The sequence below is a fragment of the Crassostrea angulata genome, chromosome 1, assembly GCF_025612915.1.
Source record: "Crassostrea angulata isolate pt1a10 chromosome 1, ASM2561291v2, whole genome shotgun sequence".
NCBI lineage: Eukaryota > Metazoa > Mollusca > Bivalvia > Ostreida > Ostreidae > Magallana > Magallana angulata.
In genome coordinates, this window is record NC_069111.1 from 44119615 (window position 1) to 44141277 (window position 21663).

The following is a 21663-nucleotide window of genomic DNA, read 5'->3' on the forward strand; positions in this document are numbered from 1 at the left end:
TCAAGGTCTTCGTAGAAAAAATAACTAGGTGAGGTATTGTCATCTAGTGCTGTTGTATAAGTTTTAACCTCTTAATGTAAAATGATCCTCTCTTAGCGGTGAAAGAATTATATTGGCAACACTACTGTTTCCTATTTAAAGAAGTGAGAGGTAATTTATTCCCTGATTTTTCAACACATGTTCATTCCATATCCTGCATATCCACAAAATTAATATATACATTGGGCAGTACGGAACAATTCATAAGCATTGGAGTTTTAAGACATAGGCATTATAACTATACATATATAAGGCATGTGGCCTACTTCATCTGACTACTTTTTCTACATCGCTACTATATTGTCATCAAAATAAGCCACTGCATCGAACAGTAATATGTTTACCTCTAATATATGTCCAATTGATCTGCAAAAGAACAACTTCCTGTCTTGAAAACTGTAGGAGAAATTATCCGTTCAATAAAGGTACCCTTTTGGCAGCCCGCCCGTCTCGTTCAACATTTCAATAACCGGATATTTCCATTGAAAAACCCGTTTAAAAAATGTATAGCTATGCCAATTATACAATTTTTATATCGTCAGTCGAAGGAACATGCTATTAACCCTCGTTTTAATCATCAATTATGATAATAAACGTTATTCTAATTAGTTTATATTGATGATATTTAATGCACTTAAACAGTTCATTATATCTCTTTGGTTGTAGTTTACAACAGAATATTAGAGAATATTACAAACATATACACAATTTACACTTTACATGCGAGTAGAGGGGAAAAAAACCAATTATAATACATGATTCCGTACCAAAAAAATATATATGAAGTATAAATGTACATATTTTTATGAAGATACTGAGTATGTATATTATTATTAATTCCAGGAGGTTTAGCCTTCTCGTTAACAAAACTAATAAATTTACATTAACTTGCTTAATAAGCTCACATTGTTTGAGGATAAAAAGCCCGTTAAATTTGCCTGTATTTTGTCTATAAAAATAATATATTGGTGTATAATTTTCTCTTTCGTTTTTTAACAAGGTGCAACACAAAACATAGTGAAATGCATCTCAAATGTCTCTTTACATAAATTTTTCTATGTCATTTCATTTACCAGTTTCAATAGGCAATCTATGGTTTGAAGTTCGAAATATATCTAAAACTTGTTTCATATAATTACTTAAATTACAACTAACATACGGTTGGCATCTAAAGTTTAAATTAGAAAAGAACATATATATAACACCTTTTGAAGAATTGTTGCGGATTGATTCTCAGTTTTGTTGAAACTGATATGTTAGCTTTTGTTTTAAGCTTTTCATTAGCCGAACATCATTAGCTACTTGGTTATTTATCCAGATTTAGCATATAGCAAACCAAGTTCACAAAAAATGTTAACAACATCTGTTTCTAATAATAATAAACAATATACGGAATTGAAGACTTTCATTTGAATCAAAGCCCCAAAAACTGCAGAGAATAATGTTTTTATTATAAATTGGAATATAAATGGTTTTAATATGACATTGTATATATAATAAATATATAATAACAAGTATAGTATATACAAGTAAATATATAATAGCATCACAGACACAAGATCATCATATGCAAATATACAATTAATATAAGCATCTCTTAAAAACTAAAAAAATCTCCTTTTTTAATGCACCCGGGGTGTCACATGTCTAATTACATTATAAATTTTTTTATAAATACCTACTTACATGTTTATTTGCTTTTCTAATCAAACTTTTTGAATACAAGTGGGTTATATATTCAAAAGTTTTAGCTAACATATTCCATTCATATCTATTTTTATACTAATAAGTCATGTTTTCCATTACACTATTATTCAAAAATACATTTTTCTGTCCCACATTTTGTATGATAAGTGTTTAAATGGTTTTATGACATAAAACAGAAAAACTAATCACTGATGATATAATTGAGCAAATAAGTTCATGCTGCATTTTCTAAGGAAAGGTTGAACAATTCCTTTTTTCAGCATTATCACTGCAAAAAATAGATAAACACGATACGCATGACATACTTTCAACGTCTCTTGAATTTGACTGCGAATTATACATGATACATGACATTTATTATCAATTATATATCATACATTGTTATATCTAAGAGGAACTAATATAGATATTTTCTCATGTTTGCATAATAACACAATAGAAATACTTTTATTCAGTTGTAACAAAAAATAGGGAGCTTACATGTATACTATTTGTGCAACGATTCATAAAAAAAGAAGAAGACTAAATAACAAATTGCTTCAACTTAATTTTGACTGAATTCAATAATGTTATACCTCGGGATTCAGTGGCTTTGTGCTAACTTCCGGGCGTTTTATTTTAAACTGCAGAAAATAAAATAAAAAGAACGAATATCATGAACGCCCAATATATACATTTTGAAGCAAACAACAATGGAATGATAGCAAATTTTATAGCATACAGCGTATGTATGACTGATCGCTTTATAGCCCAAATGCATGATGATTATAATTAAAAAATTATCATCATGTGATGAAAGCATCACATGATATGAATTTTTTAACATATGAGCAAAGTTGAGAAATCATGCATTAAAATCACTGCAAATTAGCGATTAAAAAAAGAACTTTCACTGTGTTTTTTAGGAGGCCAAGTTAATGCTTCTAAGTAGGAATATACGAACATGCTAAATTTTTCAGATAAATTGTTTGGATTTGTTCTTCATAAATAGTTTTTAATGTCTAAAGATATTACACTTTAAAGTTTAAGGCAGATATGATGGTTAAATTGTTGACCACCTAGACTGCTTAAAAAGACTAGAGAACAAAACTTTGAGGATAAAAATAACTCTTACTGTTTATAGACCTGTTAGTTTTTTTTAATTAATAACTTATTTAAAAAAACAATTACACTAGATTTCGGCTGAATGTGTACATATTATAAACAGTCAAAATTTACAAAAAAGAAGTGTTTGGAAAAACAACCTATCGGATTTGTCAGAGGTGTTTCTTCTAATTTTCGGAACATAAAAGTAAGAACGACTGACTATGGTGATGAAACGGAGTTGTATATGAGAGAGTAACATATAATTACTAGTTAGATTCTGATTATTAGAATAAAGCGAAATAACATACAGTGATGCATTTTTTTATTTTACCTTTTCGTTTGGTTGTAAAGAAGCTTGTTGCCATGAAACGCCTGACTGTTCAGCATTGTCATAACCTGTAAACAATAGTGGATGTTATATTAATATAAAAAGACATGTCGTTAAATAGAAACATGATTACCGTTTACATGCATCTGTCAAGGATTAACGTTTATTTTAAAAGGAACAAAACATGACAATAGAGTATAAATATGAAAAAGAAATAACATTAATGAAGGTATAATAGTCATCCGTTTGTTGCTTATATCAAATGAATATCCATTGTAATCCGGTTTGCATATAATAAATAAAATAAAGTTTGTCCAGATATACTGTATTTTCCTGATCGAGAAAAGTATTTAAAAGGTTAAACATGTTTATAATGTGACATTTGTTGGAAAAGATATTGTCAAACGTACTGTTACGTTCTCTTGCAATATATAAGTCATCAAATGCATCCCTTGCTCTGCCGCTTACGGGTTCTGGTGACCAAGTACGAGGCGGAGAATATGGAGACCCATACCTGCCCCAGCTGTCGATCTTAGTCGGTATTCCCGAAGCAAAGTATATTCCTTGTTGGTCAGACGTATTCCTGTTTAAAGATAAATACGAATAAGTTACATTAACTACCTAGAACAATTATAAGAAATGCAGACGCTAACATTTTTTATCAATATGATAAATAGTGATTTACTTTTGCAACAAGTCATGATTGACTGTATTTGTTATTCAGAAATAAACGTACTCAAAATCATCATCAGTAGACGATAACGATGGATCTCTTAGAAAGCACCAAACAATGATTCCAATGAAAATAGCAATGATCAATAGCGTTATTCCGACTCCCAGTCCCAGAATCAATTGAAAGTTGTCATCTATCAAAACGAATTAAGAGCATTACCGTCAGCAAGCATAGCAAACTACAACTTAATTGTTTAAAAGCTTCAATGATTGGAATATGAATTCAAAAACGCAGATATATTTAAGAACGATATTCGCAAAAATATTGTATACTTTGCGAGTAATAGCAGGGCATTCGATGATATATCAATCCTGATTTAAATGTCAATATCTTACTAAAGAAGAAATTGTACCAAGAATTGATGACTGTTATTCCGATCATGTTAAAATTCTTTTTCCTGACAAGTGAAGATCGCTAAATATTTTGTTCCTTAACAATTCGTTAAACTTACAGCGAGTGGGCGGATATAACATTGATACAAATACAAAAAGATGTACATTTTGCTGATATTGTACAACGTTAAGATAGTAGAATAATTCATTATATTATATTTTCTTTTTTTTAAAAGTACTCACTCAAATCTCTTGTTTCTCTAAAAAAAGATATAAAATGTAAAGAAGATAATTTAATCAATGCTCCCATCCAAAAGTATATTTTTATTAATATATATATCATAAAAAAAATAGTTTCTTTCAGTATTTGCCCTAAAATGCAAAAGATGTTTAAAAATTATGAAAAAACGCATATACCATCTTAAATGCGCGTGTGCATAAAGTTCCAAGTTATACAATTTTACTGTTTAAAAAATAATAATAATAACGATTCCAACATTTTGTCATGTTTCTAAGATTTAGTCAAAAATAATGAAAAATAGCATATTTCTCTTTTGAAGAAAAAAATGTGTCCACCGCCGTCGCTTACAACGAAATGAATATATTTGATGTGATATCACAATAATGATATGTCAAATGTGAATTTCATGGCAGGAAACGGCTGTAGACATATTTTTCTATTATAAAAACTACATAAAATAAGTGTCTTCTGCTCCATTTTGAATTAAAAATTACCGGAAAAAGCATTGTTTATGACGTCATAATTACCCTTGTGAAAGTTTAATCAGGTTACTATTTATAAATCTATAAGTTGTAGGTATTCTTGAATAAATGAATCTATATTTTAATTTTCTTGAGGATTTTAAAAATCACTTCATAAAAATGGCAAAACATGACTAAAAGTGTACCTATAGTTCTTTGTTTTCATTTGTTCAATGTTTCATTCACCTTATGTATCGTATGTTTTTATGTTACAATATGTAACCATGGAACAATAATCTTTGTTATATGCATGTAGATGTAATACTTACGTGCGACAATAAGCTATGTTTTCGTCTTCTACACATTTTTCATTTTCCCCGCATGGATTGCTGATTACATATACATCGCATTTTGAGGAAGTATTGGTAATAACTGTAAGTAAATATAATTAAATAGTAATAATTGTTTGTCTAGGTGTTACTTGTATAATATCAGTTGTAAAGATAAATAGAAATGCTAAATTTAGTTTATAACCAACACTATTATAGATATCAAATTGTTAAAAAATTGATTGAGTGGCGTTATTGGTATAATGATTATTGTTTTGAAGACATAGAATAAACATGCCTAGTTTCCTTCCAGAGTCATCTCTTACTAATACAGACGAAGTTGTTAGGTTCTCATTTTGGTACTTTATGCTGCTTTTAGACAAAATAAACATGGATGTCACAAGATCCTGGTTTGCCTTTTCTGTTTTGTTCGCGATAACTTCGTGTTCAACAATTGTACTTCCTCTCCTGAGCCACAGAAGAAAAAATAAGGTTCTTTTGATATTTTGGATAAGACAATTTTCAAAAAAATTCAAAACGCAAGATAATGTTGTTAAAAGTATTTTTTTTATATTGTGAAATAAACAATGTTTAAGTGTCTCATCAAACCATAAACTTCCTTTCATATGGTTGGAACAATATAATCACTCAACAATTTACCTTATCACAAGGATGAGTACTTTGATGAATCCAGTAATCCTGCCTTTGTAGAAATTCGTTAACTTCAAAATGAAAATAAAACATGAATCATTTTTTACACATTTTTGTGAGAAATCCCTCAGTACCCTTACAAGACGTCAGTATTTTGAAATTTATCTTACCGTTGATTCCATGGTTTTCACGACTTGATCATAATTAGTAAGTGATATATTCTTTCTGAAGGTCAGAACTACTCCAAGTTTAACCTCAGCAGTTTCTGTTATAAAAAAAAATAAAAAAGCACGTAATATATATGTATTTATTTTGCAAATGTTCACTATTTCACGTGTCTTTATAAAAGCTTATACTTACGAGGGACGTATGCGGTTACTTTCTCTAAAACAGATAAAGAACAAAATATACTACAAAATACCGATATAATTTTCTATTTTCTAATCTATTGAAAAGTAAAAAGCTTTATATTTAATACATGCAAACACCAGAGTTTTTTTTTACCTTTAGTAGTGCTCTCACTTCCTGCTGTGGTAGTTGGACTAGGTTCAGTACTTTGTGATGATGCGACAGTGCTTTGGACTGTTGTTTGGGTACTTTCATATGTACTATCTGTAACTGCTGTTGTTGTTATGTCTATAATTAGTAATAAACAATAACTTTTGACATGCAGATATGAGCATTACTATCTATTAACGATGTTTTACATCATTATACTGAATAGCCAAATAGTAATATAACTTTTACATAAAATGATATATCTGTATATAAAATTGTAAACGCTTATCTTAGTTTTGAAATTATGCACTTCAACCTAAGGCTTATAAAAAACATATTTCTGTTTTTATCATAGTGTGCTTCTTATGTTTTAATTTTCTTTGATTAAACATATTAAAATTACACGACACGACATAAACTTGACATGACTCAAGTGTAAATTAAACAATATATTTAGGAAATATGACTTTTCTAAATCAAAGTCTCTCTTTGGTGTCATTACAATTTAATGTGGTATCCTCGATACAAGTGCATTAAAGCTGACATGAATTCATAAATACGCATCATTTCCCTTTAATCTCCGACTACTGCCATATTAGTTGTCGATTTCTATTGTTCTCCTCATCGCTAAACACCCACTTTATAAGGTCGAGAGCACTATTCATGCTTCACCGCATGCAGGTACTTCATACACCCGAACACATAATCTTGAACGAAAGGACCTGCCAACACGCGTTTTGAAAAAAAAATGATAAGACAACCACTGCGCTGCCAAGGAATATCAAATGACCGACGAAATAAGACAGACTGAAATCCAGGCACATATACTTCTAAAATCCTTGATAACAGAAGACTGTTTCCCCGGTATGTTATAACATCGCACATGCGCAAACCACACAATGTGGCAGATCTAGCAATGTCGCATGGATTTTAGAAACGGAGCGTTTTTGTAGAAACCGATGGAAACGATGTTACGTTGTTACTCTTTTGGATTTACTATAATTCAGCTTCTGTGTTTGATGTAGTGCTACAGGGGTTTTCAAAAAGATGCAGCCGCTATGCACTGTGTATGAACGACACACACACGTGTTTGATGTGCATGCAAAGTACCAGTAAGACATCAGTATCTGCGCAAAATAATACGAATACCTTTGAAATTTTAAGAATAAATACATTTTGTGTTGTATTGATTGTTGTTTTCTTTATTCTTTTTTACAAACATTTTACTACAATGTTTAGTTCATGCATTTAGAAACCCGTGCAACCTGAATGCCTCGATCGGAAAGCAACCGACCTTAACTTTCTCAACCGGTATAAAAACCCATCTGGCAGAAGAGGAGCGATCGAAACTAATATGGCGACCTAGTGCTTTTATGAATTCATGTCAGGTTTAAGATCTAGAGGATTCATACACAATCATATGTACTGTTACGAACTGAAATTCATTGATAAGTTAATATATTAATGTTGTTCTTTCAATAAAGATTATCGTTTGAAAATTGTCAGTAATATAGAGCATAAGTTTTTACTTATTGCATTGCCGAACAATCTATGGGTAATGACTTATTAATTGAAATAATATTAAATATGAAGATTGATAAACTTATTTGGTCACGAAGTTTCGTCATCGTCACAAAAAACATGAGATTTCGTGGAGCTTTTTAACCTTTAGAAGTGATTTCACTGTCTGACGTGGAAATAACTAATTACTATTTGACATGCATTTATGAAGATTACTTTTTGTTAACATCTATGAAACATGAATATTGATAAACTTATTTGGTCGCAACTATCCCGCAAAGCACAATACATAGTGGGTTTTCAACCTTTTGTAGTGCTTTCACTTCCTCCTGTTGTTGTTGGACTAGCTTCAGTACTCTTTGATGATTCGACCGTGCTTTGGACTGTTGTCTGGGTACTTTCGTATGTACTCTCTGTCATCGTTGATGTGGTCATTTCTAAAGTAAGAAATACACAATTACTGTTTGAAAAGAGTTTTTAAAGATTTGTTAACATTGATGTTCAACATCATTTAATGTCACACAAATAAATTAGCCTGTACATGTTTAGTCAAAATGAATAACTGATTTTTTTTCTCACATTAAATGTACATATAAATTAAAAATATCATATTTTTGCTGTTAATTTTGAAAACGAAATCCTGATATTATTAACATGTACTTTTAAATTTTATGTTATTATCTATACATTTAAATACATCTTCAAAGTATATAAGATAAGATAAGATATTCTTTATTTTCTTCAAATTAATGGAGAGTATTACATAATCAAATTATAAACTCAAGTGAAAAAAGAACAGAAACAAAACATATTTATATATGTACATATTTTGATAGACATTTATAAATTACGACAATCTATTGCAAAGAAACCTCTGTTTTTATACAACATAAATGCAACGATTAACATTATCTGTTTCCATTTTGTATACGATATATTTTCAAAACTTGTACCATTGACACATCCCATAAGGGATAAAAACTGTAATTCTGGATATTGATTTTCAAACAATAGATATTCGTTGACATCAAGAAATTTTAAAATGTTTTCAAGCACAATTTCTCTGTCTTCTAAAAGAATATAACAGCTTAAAACAAGGTGCATATTATAGCTATCTGTTTCCTTATAACATAAAGGACAAGTTTTACATACAGTTTTCATTGATGAAACTTGAACTAAAAAGTTGATCAACAGCCATTTTGGGGGTTTTCTTGAACAATTTGTCAAAGCTTATTAGGGCACAAATTCGTATGTATTCTACTAAAAAAAGAGAGTTCAGGGTTCACACAGAGAGAGCTATGCCATTGTTTTTCTCCTCTGCCAAAATTGTTTTGATAACCAATTTTGAATATTCTTTTTTGTTAAAAATGATATTACAGTAGTTAAAAATCACATCGAAGAGCTTATATTTCTTATCTGTTTGTAATTAGTTTTAAGTTGCAAAAAGTTTTTAAGTTACATGAACATCAGAAATAAACCTATAAATCCGATTTTGTAAAGAGTTTTGGTCTGATCGGTGTAGTTTGCCTAAAAACAATAAGCGGCATTTATCAATGTAGCCTTGCATGTTCATCAGTCCAATATTTGATATGCTGGAGAGCGACGGAGAAAATTTGGAAAATCCTTGAATGATTCTGGAGAAGTGTCTTTGTACATACTCTAGGAGTTGCATGTCGGTGAGTGTCAGTGACGACCATATTTCACAAGAGTAGGGGGCAGAGGGTAGCACAACACGTTTCCATATTTTTGCAGACACAACTGGATGAATGTCGGAGTTATTAACAGCAATAGAGTATAATGAGTAGATTTTTGATCTTGCATTTTTGCACACTCGTTCGGTTAGCTTGTCAGTTTTCATATTTGCTTGTAGAAGGCAGCCAGCATAAACAGTGTTATCAGACTGAGGAATTTCACTACCAAATAAGCTAATACTATAGGAAACAGAACATTTTTGTGCCTTGGAAAAAAACAATAATAACAAGACACTTTTACTTGGATTGTAATGAAGTCTCCAAGTATATGCATATTTTTTACTTCATTAAGTAAACATTGTAAAGACCTTAGCGAGTTGGTCATTAAAACAGTATCACCCGCTAATAAAATACCTGGTATGTCTATATCACCCAAAACAAGACCGTTATCATTGTGGCAAATTTCAGATAACAAATCATTAATGTTAACAAGAAACATAAAAGCACTTAGGATCCTTCCTTGTCCTACACCTTGTAAAACTTTAAACTAGTTTGAGCTTGCATCACAAACTGACACAAAACATTTGCTGCCATTATACCAGTATTTTATAATTTGCCATAACCTTGAGTCAGTATTAAGATTATATAGTTTATATAGGAGACCATTATGCCAAATTCTGTCAAACGCTTTTTCATTATCTAGAAATGCACAAAATACAGATGAACCTTTATCTACATAATAACTTATTGCTACTTTTAATACGTAACAAGCTGGTATGGCACCATATTCACTTCTGAACCCAGATTGCAAATTATGTGGTAATGATATTTTTGTTAGCGAAGTCATTTTCAATTCTTGATAGAATTATTTTTTCAAACAGTTTGCTCACTACAAATGTCAATGTAATACCTCTGTAATTAGTAGGATCACATTTATCCTTATTTTTACCTTTATAGATATATATTATTTTTCCAACTTTAAACATTTCGGGTACATACTTTTCACTCATTATAGCATTTAAAAGTAGACATAGTTTTTCAGTAAGAATATGACCACTGTATATCAGGTGCTTGGTGGTAAGAAAGTCTTGTCCTGGGGCTTTGCCTTTAGGGAGTTTTTCAATATGATGCTTTATTTTCTCAACTGATATAACGTCTTGTTCCGTGAATGGTTTTTCCTGATAGTTTATATTGTTATCGATGATTTCTACGATTTCATTAATGTAGTTTTTAAAGTTATCATCGAATATACCTGGACAATATCGTTCGCAAACAAGATCTGAATAATATTCCTGCCAAAGGTTTCACATGTCAGTTATGTTTGCAGCGGTTTTTTCTTTATATCTTAAATGGGAAGGTAGGGATGTGCTTGTTCGTTTTTTTTATTTTTCCACGCTGTTCTATAAAAAGTTCCTTTATCTATTTCGGCGGCTTTATCGATTTCATCAAGAATTGTTTGTTTCCAATCTTTTTTTGCTAATCTATGAAGTTTTCTAAATTTACATTTTGTTTTTTTGTAATTTACATATGATTCGTTTTGTTTGTCTCTAGGCAAACCTTCTGATTTCCATGCTCATCTAGAACGCCGCATTTCATAATGGGCGTTGCGTAACTCTGATTTTTTCCAATATGGTTTGATGTGTGAATTAAATTTTCCATATGGAATATGTTCGTCAGCAGATGATAGAAGAGAAGCGGTTAGGTGGTTAAGGAACATGTCGATGATGTCCTTAGATGACAGTACTATATCTGTTGAGTTTAAAAGATTATCACATGTAATTCTATCTGCTGCTAGGTTGTTTGTGTCAGCTAACTTCCATTTCGGAATATTTCTTGAGTAGTCTGGTGGTAGGTGAGTGAAGATATTTTGGACGTCAATTTCACATAGTAATGGAAAGTGATCAGAAACATGGTAAGCAAAGTCTTGAAATATTTCCTTACATTTCACCTCTGGAATAATCTACTTGGGTACAAAGATGTAGTCAAGAAGTGATTTAAATATTTTATCTTTTGTTTGGAACGTAAAATGGGTGTCGGATGAGAATAAGCTACTATGATTTCTTTCATGTGTAGTTTCCCTAAGAAGTTTTGACTTTGGACTGCTGCATTTGTTTTTAATATCTGTATTAAAGTCGCCGCATAGTATTACGGGGTCAATTTCACTTTGCTCACCAAACAAGTCGAACACATCTTGCATCACCTGTTTGTATTCTTCAAACGGAAGATTAGTGGAAGGAGGAGACAACCAATAATAAAGAGTTTGTTTGTCTCATATCCTATTTCAATTCCTATCACTTTATTAATTATTACAAACATTTTACTACAAAGTTTAGTTCATGCATTTAGAAACCCATGCAACCTGAATGCCTCGATCGCATAGCAACCGACCGTAACTTTCTCAACCGGTATAAAAACCCATCTGGCAGAAGAGGAGCGATCAAAACTAATATGGCGACCTAGTGCTTTTATGAATTCATGTCAGGTTTAAGATCTAGAGGAACGATTAACACAATCATATGTACTGTTACGAGCTGAAATTCATTAATAAGTTAATATATTAATGTTGTTCTTTGAATTAAGATTATCGTTTGAATATTGTCAGTAATATAGAGCATAAGTTTTTACTTATTGCATTACCGAACAATCTATGGGTAATGACTTATTAATTGAAATAATATTATATATGAAGATTGAATAACTTATTTGGTCACAAAGTTTCGTCACCGTCACAAAAACATGAGATTTCGTGGAGTTTTTAAACCTTTAAAAGTGATTTCACTTTCTGACGTGAGAAATAACTAATTACTATTTGACATGCATTTTTGAAGATTACTTTTTGTTAACATATATGAAACATGAATATTGATAAACCTATTTGGACGTAACTATCCCGCAAAACACAATACATAGTGGGTTTTCAACCTTGTGTAGTGCTTTCACTTCCTCCTGTTGTTGTTGGACTAGCTCCAGTACTCTCTGATGATTCGACCGTGCTTTGGACTGTTGTCTGGGTACTTTCGTATGTACTCTCTGTCATCGTTGATGTGGTCATTTCTGAAGTAAGAAATACACAATTACTGTTTGAAAAGAGTTTTTTTTAAAGATTTGTTAACATTGATGTTCAACATCATTTAATGTCACACAAATAAATTAGCTGGTACATGTGTAGTCAAAATGAATAACTGATTTTTTTTCTCACATTAAATGTACATATAAATTAAAAATATCATATGCATATTTTTGCTGTTAATTTTGAAAACGAAATCCTGAGATTATAAACATGTCCTTTTAATTTTTATGCTATTATCCATACATTTAAATACATCTTCAAAGTATAAACATATATTTTGTTCAGCAAAAAAAAAAAATTAAAAAAAGATTGAAAAACGTATATACCATTACAAACTCCATTTGTTGATCCATGTAGACAGGAACAATTCCACCCGTCATCGCGGTTAACACAGATCTCGATGGTAGAGTTGCAGTCATTTGTCCCTAGATCACATTCATTGACATCTACGTCACAGTTTGTTCCATTCCATGTTGTCTTACAATTACACTGTCCAGTGACGTCATTACAGTCCACTGTATTATCCTCAATACACGTGCACGGAGAGGAACAGCCAACACCATAATGTGTACTATCACATGCTTAAAGATGATAATCATCTGTTTTATTATTTTGAATTTAAATACTTGTGTGAAGGTTGTCAAAAATCCATAGAGACATTTTACATCTTTATATTTGCCAATTTGCTTCGCTTAATCGTGTCAACTATCCCGAGCTAGTTTAAAGCAATAGCATATATATGATACCAAATGCGAATAATGAGTTTTATTACGTGTTCCTAGAATTTCAATTTATTATCAAATAACTATTTTTTTTATAAATATGACTTGAGTTTCACAAAAGTACACTGGTTATAAGTAGATTGTTTGATTTCAAACTTATTTTGCGATTGCGTTAAGTTTGTAAACAATCAGCGGGAAAGCTCTGAGATATAAAAACTTAGTATTTCTATGCAAAGTGAACACGATTGTATAACACACCTGTGCATGAATAGCCATCCCCACTAAATCCAGTTTTACATGAACACGTGAAATTTCCTACAATATTAGTACAATCGGCATTTTCGTGGCAAGTATCAGACCCAAGTGAACATTCATCAACATCTGTAGTGAAGAAAATAACACAAACATGAATGAGTTACAAGTATGTATTTTGATGCTTTAAAAGTGGGGGTCGAGTTTAATAAATTCAAAAGTAATATTAAAAAGATCTAACATTTTACTTTCTTAGCCATAAAGGTGTGTTAACGTAATTCTATACTTACAAATACTTATTACATTAAAATCAAGCGAAATGAATTTAGAAAAAAAAAATTCAATAAGTAGCAAGAATATCTGTGTGCATTCTATAAGATAAAATATTATAAATGTTATTTGTCTTCCAATTTGTATTAAAAAACTAATAAACTTACCGGCACAAGACCCAAACGCATCCTTTTTATATCCAACATCGCAATTACATATGTAAGATCCGTTAGTCTCCGAGCACCGAGCGTTTGAACCACAGATGGTCGTGTTAGCGCACTCTAGAACGTCTTCTGTACAATCAGCACCTTGCCATCCCTCTTTACAATAGCAAGTTCCATTTTTCTTGTCACATAACTGTGTGTTTGAGAAATCACACGAACACTGCCTTGCACAATTTTGACCATAGGTATTCAAAGCACACTCTGAAAATATTATTTATCAAATAAATCAGAAAATACAAAATTTCAATATCAAAACTTCCACTGTGGGATATTGCGATTTTACTGCACAGTTTTACGTATATTATAGTTGAAAACTCAAGAATAAATGTATATAGGCCACATTTCTGACCATTGCAACTAAATTCAACTCTTTTCCAAGTATCTTTATTTTAAATCAATGCAAAATACCCCTAATTTTATTTACAATTTACGTTCCTCTGCATACTAGATTGCATTCTGATCGTTTCCTTATCAAATTAAAATTGTATCAATTGTTGATTAATTTATTTTAAAAAAGTTAATTATCTTATAGGCCTGATTCGATATTATAATTAGCTGACAATTTTATTAAATCGTTATATTTGAAACCCCACTTGTAATGAATTTTTTACCCCAAAAGTTACAGTTAGAATTGTCCTTGCTAGATAATTACAACAATTTATAGTATTGGACATTGTACTTGTAACGCTTAATAATATTTATTGTATCAGTAACAGCGTTGTATCAATTACGTTTAATTCTTATATAGCTTGCTTCCGTGATTATTTAATCCTTAAATCAATGATGACCCCATCAAAGAGAAGAAAATGTATCTTACTTTAACTCAATCGATAAAATGAAGCTTCTTTGTATAACGTGCTTGCTTTTAGATCAACATTAAATATTAGCTATAATTGTTTAGTCGTAAACTGGTATCCAAATATCTAAACTTAAAATTAGAATTGCACAGAGCTTTTCTGCTCAAGGATATTAATAAAATAGTATAGAAATGGTCTCAACTATCAAACACTTACTACAATTTAATTACTTTAACGTGTAGAGTATGAATATGTGCATCGGAAAGGTTATAAAGGTTTTTTTTACTCCTTTGATTAAACTTAAAGAATATTAAAGTACCCCTCCTGATAGACGGGAAATACATTTTGAGCAAAGGTAAATATGTTGAGCAAAGGTAAATCTACATTTAACGAAACCTAGATAAAAGTTTTGATAAGGTTTTTACTTTGAAGTTCCTTGGATGTAACGTTTTTTAAACAACCCATCACTCTTCCTTCTCTCGATAACCTTTTTTTTTTATAGCTTACCAACACATTTTCCAGCAGCTTGAGAATATCCTGAATCACAAACACAAGAAAAGGAACCATTTGTGTTTTGACACACCGAATTTTCAGGACAAATAGACGTATTTTTACATTCGTCAATATCCTCTGTACAGTACATTCCTTCCCAACCAGGTTTACAGGTGCAGTTTCCGGATACTTTATCACACACAATTGTGTTTTCGACGTTGCATGCGCAGTTTAAGCTACATTTGTCTCCATATCTTCCGTTTTCACAGTCTAAAAATGTAACGAACTTTCATGTTACATTTAATTGTGGTTCTTATAAATCCATATATCTTAGCATAAATAAATAAAGAATAACAACAATAAAAACATTGTACTCTTTTTATGTAAATCGTTATTGAGAAAATAAATGCAATTATAGTTTTGTATAGCCATATCAAATAATCGTTTCACAAATTTGCATAGAAGCTTTATTTCAATCATTATTATTGCAAACATCTAGTAATTTTGCCAATGATACCTATTGCGGGCAAAATGGCAAATAAACACAAGCTGTATGTTGTAGCTTTATCGTCAACCAAGACATAGAAAAATGTATAAATATACATGTAGTTACATGCATAAAGAATTTTTTAAACAATTGAAATAAAAAGATTTAAAATGGATCACTATTTAAATTTCTTACCTATACAAGATCTCTGATCAATGTCTAGCTTCTTTCCTGGAGCACAAGAGCAATTATATCCCTGTCCAGGTGCATTTTGATTGCAGTTTTCAGAACATGGGTTAGGTTGGCAATCGTCGATATCTAAAAGACATTTCTGATGACATGTACTCTTTTTGGGTCGTTTAAAAAGATATTCGTATTTTGAATAAAATCATCAATAAATATCATGTTATCATATGAATGGAATAGTCAATAGAGTTTATGAATATGTTTGCATATGTGTGTGGGTGTTTATACATGTGTAATACTTGCCATCACATGACATTTGGTTTGCATTTAAAGAATATCCAACGTTGCAAAAACAGTATTCTACTCCCCCTGGTTTAACTCCGCATTTTTGCGAACAGTTGAGCGCTGTGTTCGTGCACTCAGTTTTTGCTAAAATGCCAAAAAGACCACATGATTTTTGTAAAAAAAAAACCCACAAAACCACCAAATACAGGATTAACTTGAACATATATATATTAAAAAATTAGTAACCATAGCAAGTTGTTCTAGAAGTAGAATTGAGAATGAATCCGTCGTTGCAGGAGCATTTGTAACTTCCTATAGTGTTGGTACATTGTTGATCACAGGGGCTGACTGGTGCCAGACACTCGTCATAGTCCATACATTCTGAGTTTGCAGACATACGGAATCCGCCGTTACAACTACACGAATAACTCCCTTCAGTGTTCGTACAAATTTGGCTGCATGGTGAATTTTCGCATTCATTGATATCTACAAAAGTGTATTCTATTTTATGAAGAACAGAACAAAATAAACAAGCATTCTGAGAGTATTGCATAAGCAATACACGTCTCCTACTGGTTTGTGGAAATTGTGAAAACAATGCACTGTTATGCTGAATATCGAACCCAAACATTAAAAAATTGGAATATAAAAAATTAATTTTCTCGAAAATATGTCAACCAGACGCTGCAAAATTGTTAACTTGATCTGTAGTTTGACATTTTGAAGCTGTTCAGCAAATTTCCTATTATTCCTCAAACGCATAAAGAAAAAACAGTGTGGAAAACTGAAGTGGGACAGACAGACGGACAGACAGACGGACGAACGGACGGACAGACGGACGCAGAGGAAAGCTATAGTCCCCTCCGGTGACTACCGATAGGGGACTAATAAACAATCTTAAAAAAGAATATAAGATGATTCGTAATTTTGATTTTATATAATCTTCAATTTATTAGGTTTAAAATAACTGAGAATTATTCAAATTGAAAGTAAACCATGTTATAGTATCTTTATACAATCTACTATAAGGAACGTTTAGCACACCTTTACACAGTCCTGATTCGTTCATGAATCCCGTTTCGCAAATGCATTTATAAGACCCAGGGGAGTTTTGGCAAACTTGGTGATTAGAAGTACATGGGTTTGTAGAAGCTGCACACTCATCAATATCGAGATCACATTCTACTCCTGTCCAGCCCGATAAACAGACACAACCCTTCTCTTTGTCACATCTAGAGGATCCAATTCCACAATTGCAGACATTCTCGCATGTCTTTCCAAACGAAAACCCGTCACACTCTAAAATACAGATCAAAATCAGAAGCTGTTAATTGTAAGTATTCAAGATCTTCAATATTTTAAAAATACTTTGATAATTTAAAATTTAAAAAAAAACCTGGTCTAACATATACTACAACAATTGTGACCTTTAGTTTTAAAGTTATATTTCTTTCACATAAGGATAGATACATTTGAAATAAATACAAATTAAGTCTTTTTAAAAAATAGAATTAGTTAACCTTTACAAGTTCGTCCATCGTTTTCAAGAACATGATAATCAGGACATGAGCAGTTATATGACCCATCTACATTCACGCACAGGTTTGGAAAAGTACATTGATTTAAACTGGCGTCATTGCATTCATCGATATCTGAAATTCAATCAAAATCCATTCATATCAAGATAACATATCCTCCTCACTTATCATTGTTTGCAGAGATATTCTAGAAAAAGTAATGTTACTCTCTGACATGTAATAAAATCTAAACTTTATTTTACAATCAATGCAAAATTATTTTGAATAAAGATGAATATACAGTATAATTAGATTATTGCTGCAAATACGCATTATTTCACTATAGCTAACAGCTAGGTTTTATCAACAACACACTATAAATTTCTGTGCCTACCGATCAAGGCAAATTATGCTTTATTACAAAGATATTAATAAACAAGATACAGTGTCAATATCATGATTCCAAATATTTTAAACTATACCGATGCAAGATCTGTGATTCTGTGCATTCAGCAAAAAGCCAGCGGGACAAAAGCACGATCCCCGGGTTCCGTTTGCTTTACATCCATAGGTACAGTTAAGTTGAGGAAACAATGAACATATGTCTTGGACTGCAATAATATGTTAAATTCAGAAAATAACATATACAAATTTAAATCAAATGTAGATGCATGGATAACGAATATATAGTTAAAGTGAAGTGCAATTGATACCTTTAATGCACGTTTTCCTATCGTCTCCTAACGTATACCCGAATTCACATTCGCAATTGTAGCCTCCGTCCACGTTTAAACATTTCTGGCTGCAACCATCTATTCCGGCTGTACACTCATTAAAATCTGTAGGGATGTAAAATTATGGTTTTTAAGATAATTGCAATCTTGAGGAACACTTAATGATTTGCTATGAAAATTCAAGTAATATTATATCTAAGGTCATAATAAATTTATAAAATGTTTAATCTAAATGACATTTACCTTCACATTCATACAAGTTTTTCTGTGTGAATCCAGATTTGCACTCGCAAACGTATCCCCCATCTTTATTTTTACAGATAGAAGTTGAAGTTGAACAATTATTCGACGTGACTATTCCACATTCATTTATATCTATAACAGAAAGTATTTTAGCACGTAATACATGTACACGTGTGTAAGCGTTGCGTAGAAAATTACAATTCTTAAACTAACACTTTAACATTTTTTAAAGAAATATGATTGCTTATCATTTCATACCAACACAGTTGTCGTTGGAATCTTTTTCATAGCCATTTCTACAGTTACAAGCATGTGATCCATCCAGATTTTGGCATATTTTATCACTTCCGCAAATAGTTGGGTTTGTGGTACATTCATTGATGTCCGTATCACAATTACTTCCAGTCCAACCAGACTTACACACGCATCCCGTGACTGGATCACACCTCTCCATACCTTGACCACAGCTGCATATGCTTTGGCAATTCACGCCATAGTTTGGAGGCTCACATGCTGTGAATCAAATAATCAAACTAAAATATATAGAATTAAATATTAACAGATGTCCAGAAGTTTTAAAAAAATATTAGGAAAAAGTAAGACAAGTTTTTCCCTTTTTTGAGAAAATACAAGTCGTTATAACTAAATACTACCTGATAGTTATATTGAGCATTGCAATTGAAATTCTCGGAAAATTTGCAGTTTCATGTATTCTGGTAATATTAATTATTCTAAAATTGTGAAATTGGTTATTGACTGTCGGGTTGTTAATGTCCATAGTTGTTAAAGCATACATATCTTTTATTTTTTGTTGTGGAGATCAATTCCTTTGTATAAATTAAAAACAAAATTTATGCATTTGTAATCAAGGAAGAGTGAAATTATGTTTCGGTTACCATGTGGCGGTCTAAAGAAATACTTGTATAGATGCATCTTTACTAGTCAAGGGTGACGATCCACGGTGTTCCTCTATTTACCCTTGGCTTATTTAGTAGCTTTCAATAGAATTGAAAAAGAGCGTGGATCGTCACCCTAGGCTACCAAAGATGGTATTCACAGCAAAAGGCAAATTTTGCAGCTTTTTGACAAACGAAGTCACATCGTGCAACACAAGGCGGTAATGCAACTTGGTTTGGTCACGACTGTACATTTTCAAGAATTTCTATTTGTTACGATTCTTGGTGGACCAATTTCTACTAAAAATGGAAAAAAAAATTAAAAATATGTGGGAGGCGCTAGCAATAATAGTTTGTAATGATATGTAACATACCTGAACAAGTCGTTCTATCGTCGTTTAATGAATAACCAGCATAACAAGAGCATATGTAGGAACCATTAAGGTTTTCACAATCCTGTGAACAGACTCCTCCCATCTTGCACTCATCAATATCTAGTAAATATTATACTGTGTTTTAGAAACAAATCTTACATTAAGTGGCAGAAAAGGAGAATTTGTATGGTCTTAAAAATGATATGATACCTTAAAGATAATATGTGCAGACAATGAATATAATATACATGTATGGTGAAATACATTTAAATACATGGTGACTATTTTTTTAATTCTAATTTTTATAAAGACAATATCCCATTTATTTAAAATTAAAATCAATTCAATTAATCTTTATGATTAATAGTACCAAAAATTTAGGCGATTTAAAGTTAAGAAAGTTAGATCGTTTAAATATTACCTGTACAATTTTCGCTATCCTTCAATTCATATCCATTCTTGCATATGCATACAGGCCTTGCGTCGGAATCGTTATTACATGCGTATTCACAATTTAATCCAGGACAGTTACTTGTTCCTAAAACATACACAAAATAAACAATTTTATCATTTATAGTTGAACAGCCATGAATAATTCTTTTTTCATTGGATATATTTTTAAAATATCAGGCTGATTAAAAGTTTAAAATAAATATTTTTTACATGTACCTGTGCATGTTTTGTTGTCACTGTTTAGTATATATCCACTGATACAAGAGCATTCAAAAGACCCTGCACTGTTAGTACAGAGCTGTTCACACCCAGAGGTACTCTCCGTACATTCATCGATATCTATTAGAGAACAAAATCAAAAATGACATCGAATGTCTTGAACCTTAAAGCAAACAAATCAACTTTGTTTTCTAATTCAATATAAAAAAAAACCTAAATCTTACCTTGACATATACTTCCAACTTTCCTAAATCCACGATTACAGTTGCATTCAAAGCTGCCTTCGCTATTAACACAGTATTCCGTCGCATCGTCGCAGGTATTGGATGTTGTACTATTACATTCATTTATATCTGCAAAATGATAAAGTAAACATATTACATACGTATTATATATTAATTTAACGTACTATGTATATTCCAAGAAAAAGTAATCGAATTGAATCCTTGACAATTTAAACTTTAATGGTCTTATGGATCATTTTTTACCTTCACATTTTTCATCTACTATTTTATACCCCGGTGGACAATCGGAACAATTGTATCCTCGCCCTAATACTGCTTCATCTTCAGCCTTTATATCTACACAGGTTCTACCTAAGGCACATGGAGTTGCAGCACAGCCATCGGTATCGTTCTCACAGTCCCGTCCTGTAAACAATCACGCCAAAATAAACAAGTTCAATGTTTATAAATTCTGAAATAAGTGCTTAAATTAAGATATAAACGCTTTTAAGAATTATTAATTTCTTCAGTGTTTTTGTTTTTTACAAACTGCCAAATCTTCGGTGATGTTTTACTTCATAAATAGAAATCATTTTTAAAT

General features: G+C 31.3%; 1 protein-coding gene across 1 annotated transcript in view; it reads right to left on the reverse strand.

Annotated features, from left to right (window-relative positions):
* Window positions 1–1472: 1472 nt before the first annotated feature.
* The window catches only part of LOC128186397 (uncharacterized), a 60730-nt gene continuing 40539 nt past the window's right edge, over window positions 1473–21663 (reverse strand). The window contains exons 58-89 of the mRNA XM_052856226.1: window positions 21327–21488; window positions 21063–21191; window positions 20836–20958; window positions 20588–20704; window positions 20167–20286; window positions 19155–19409; window positions 18897–19028; window positions 18633–18758; window positions 18402–18530; window positions 17923–18054; window positions 17447–17701; window positions 16649–16888; window positions 16421–16546; window positions 16127–16249; window positions 15460–15714; window positions 14099–14356; window positions 13668–13790; window positions 13014–13268; window positions 12540–12671; window positions 8232–8363; window positions 6412–6543; window positions 6268–6291; window positions 6078–6172; window positions 5917–5978; window positions 5555–5724; window positions 5257–5359; window positions 4469–4485; window positions 3897–4026; window positions 3571–3743; window positions 3164–3228; window positions 2322–2369; window positions 1473–2014 (exon numbers count right to left, since the gene is read on the reverse strand). Coding sequence (XP_052712186.1) covers window positions 2012–2014; window positions 2322–2369; window positions 3164–3228; window positions 3571–3743; window positions 3897–4026; window positions 4469–4485; window positions 5257–5359; window positions 5555–5724; window positions 5917–5978; window positions 6078–6172; window positions 6268–6291; window positions 6412–6543; window positions 8232–8363; window positions 12540–12671; window positions 13014–13268; window positions 13668–13790; window positions 14099–14356; window positions 15460–15714; window positions 16127–16249; window positions 16421–16546; window positions 16649–16888; window positions 17447–17701; window positions 17923–18054; window positions 18402–18530; window positions 18633–18758; window positions 18897–19028; window positions 19155–19409; window positions 20167–20286; window positions 20588–20704; window positions 20836–20958; window positions 21063–21191; window positions 21327–21488 — 4346 coding nt within the window. The 3' untranslated portion in view covers window positions 1473–2011. The remainder of the gene's footprint in view (window positions 2015–2321; window positions 2370–3163; window positions 3229–3570; window positions 3744–3896; window positions 4027–4468; window positions 4486–5256; window positions 5360–5554; window positions 5725–5916; window positions 5979–6077; window positions 6173–6267; window positions 6292–6411; window positions 6544–8231; window positions 8364–12539; window positions 12672–13013; window positions 13269–13667; window positions 13791–14098; window positions 14357–15459; window positions 15715–16126; window positions 16250–16420; window positions 16547–16648; window positions 16889–17446; window positions 17702–17922; window positions 18055–18401; window positions 18531–18632; window positions 18759–18896; window positions 19029–19154; window positions 19410–20166; window positions 20287–20587; window positions 20705–20835; window positions 20959–21062; window positions 21192–21326; window positions 21489–21663) is intronic.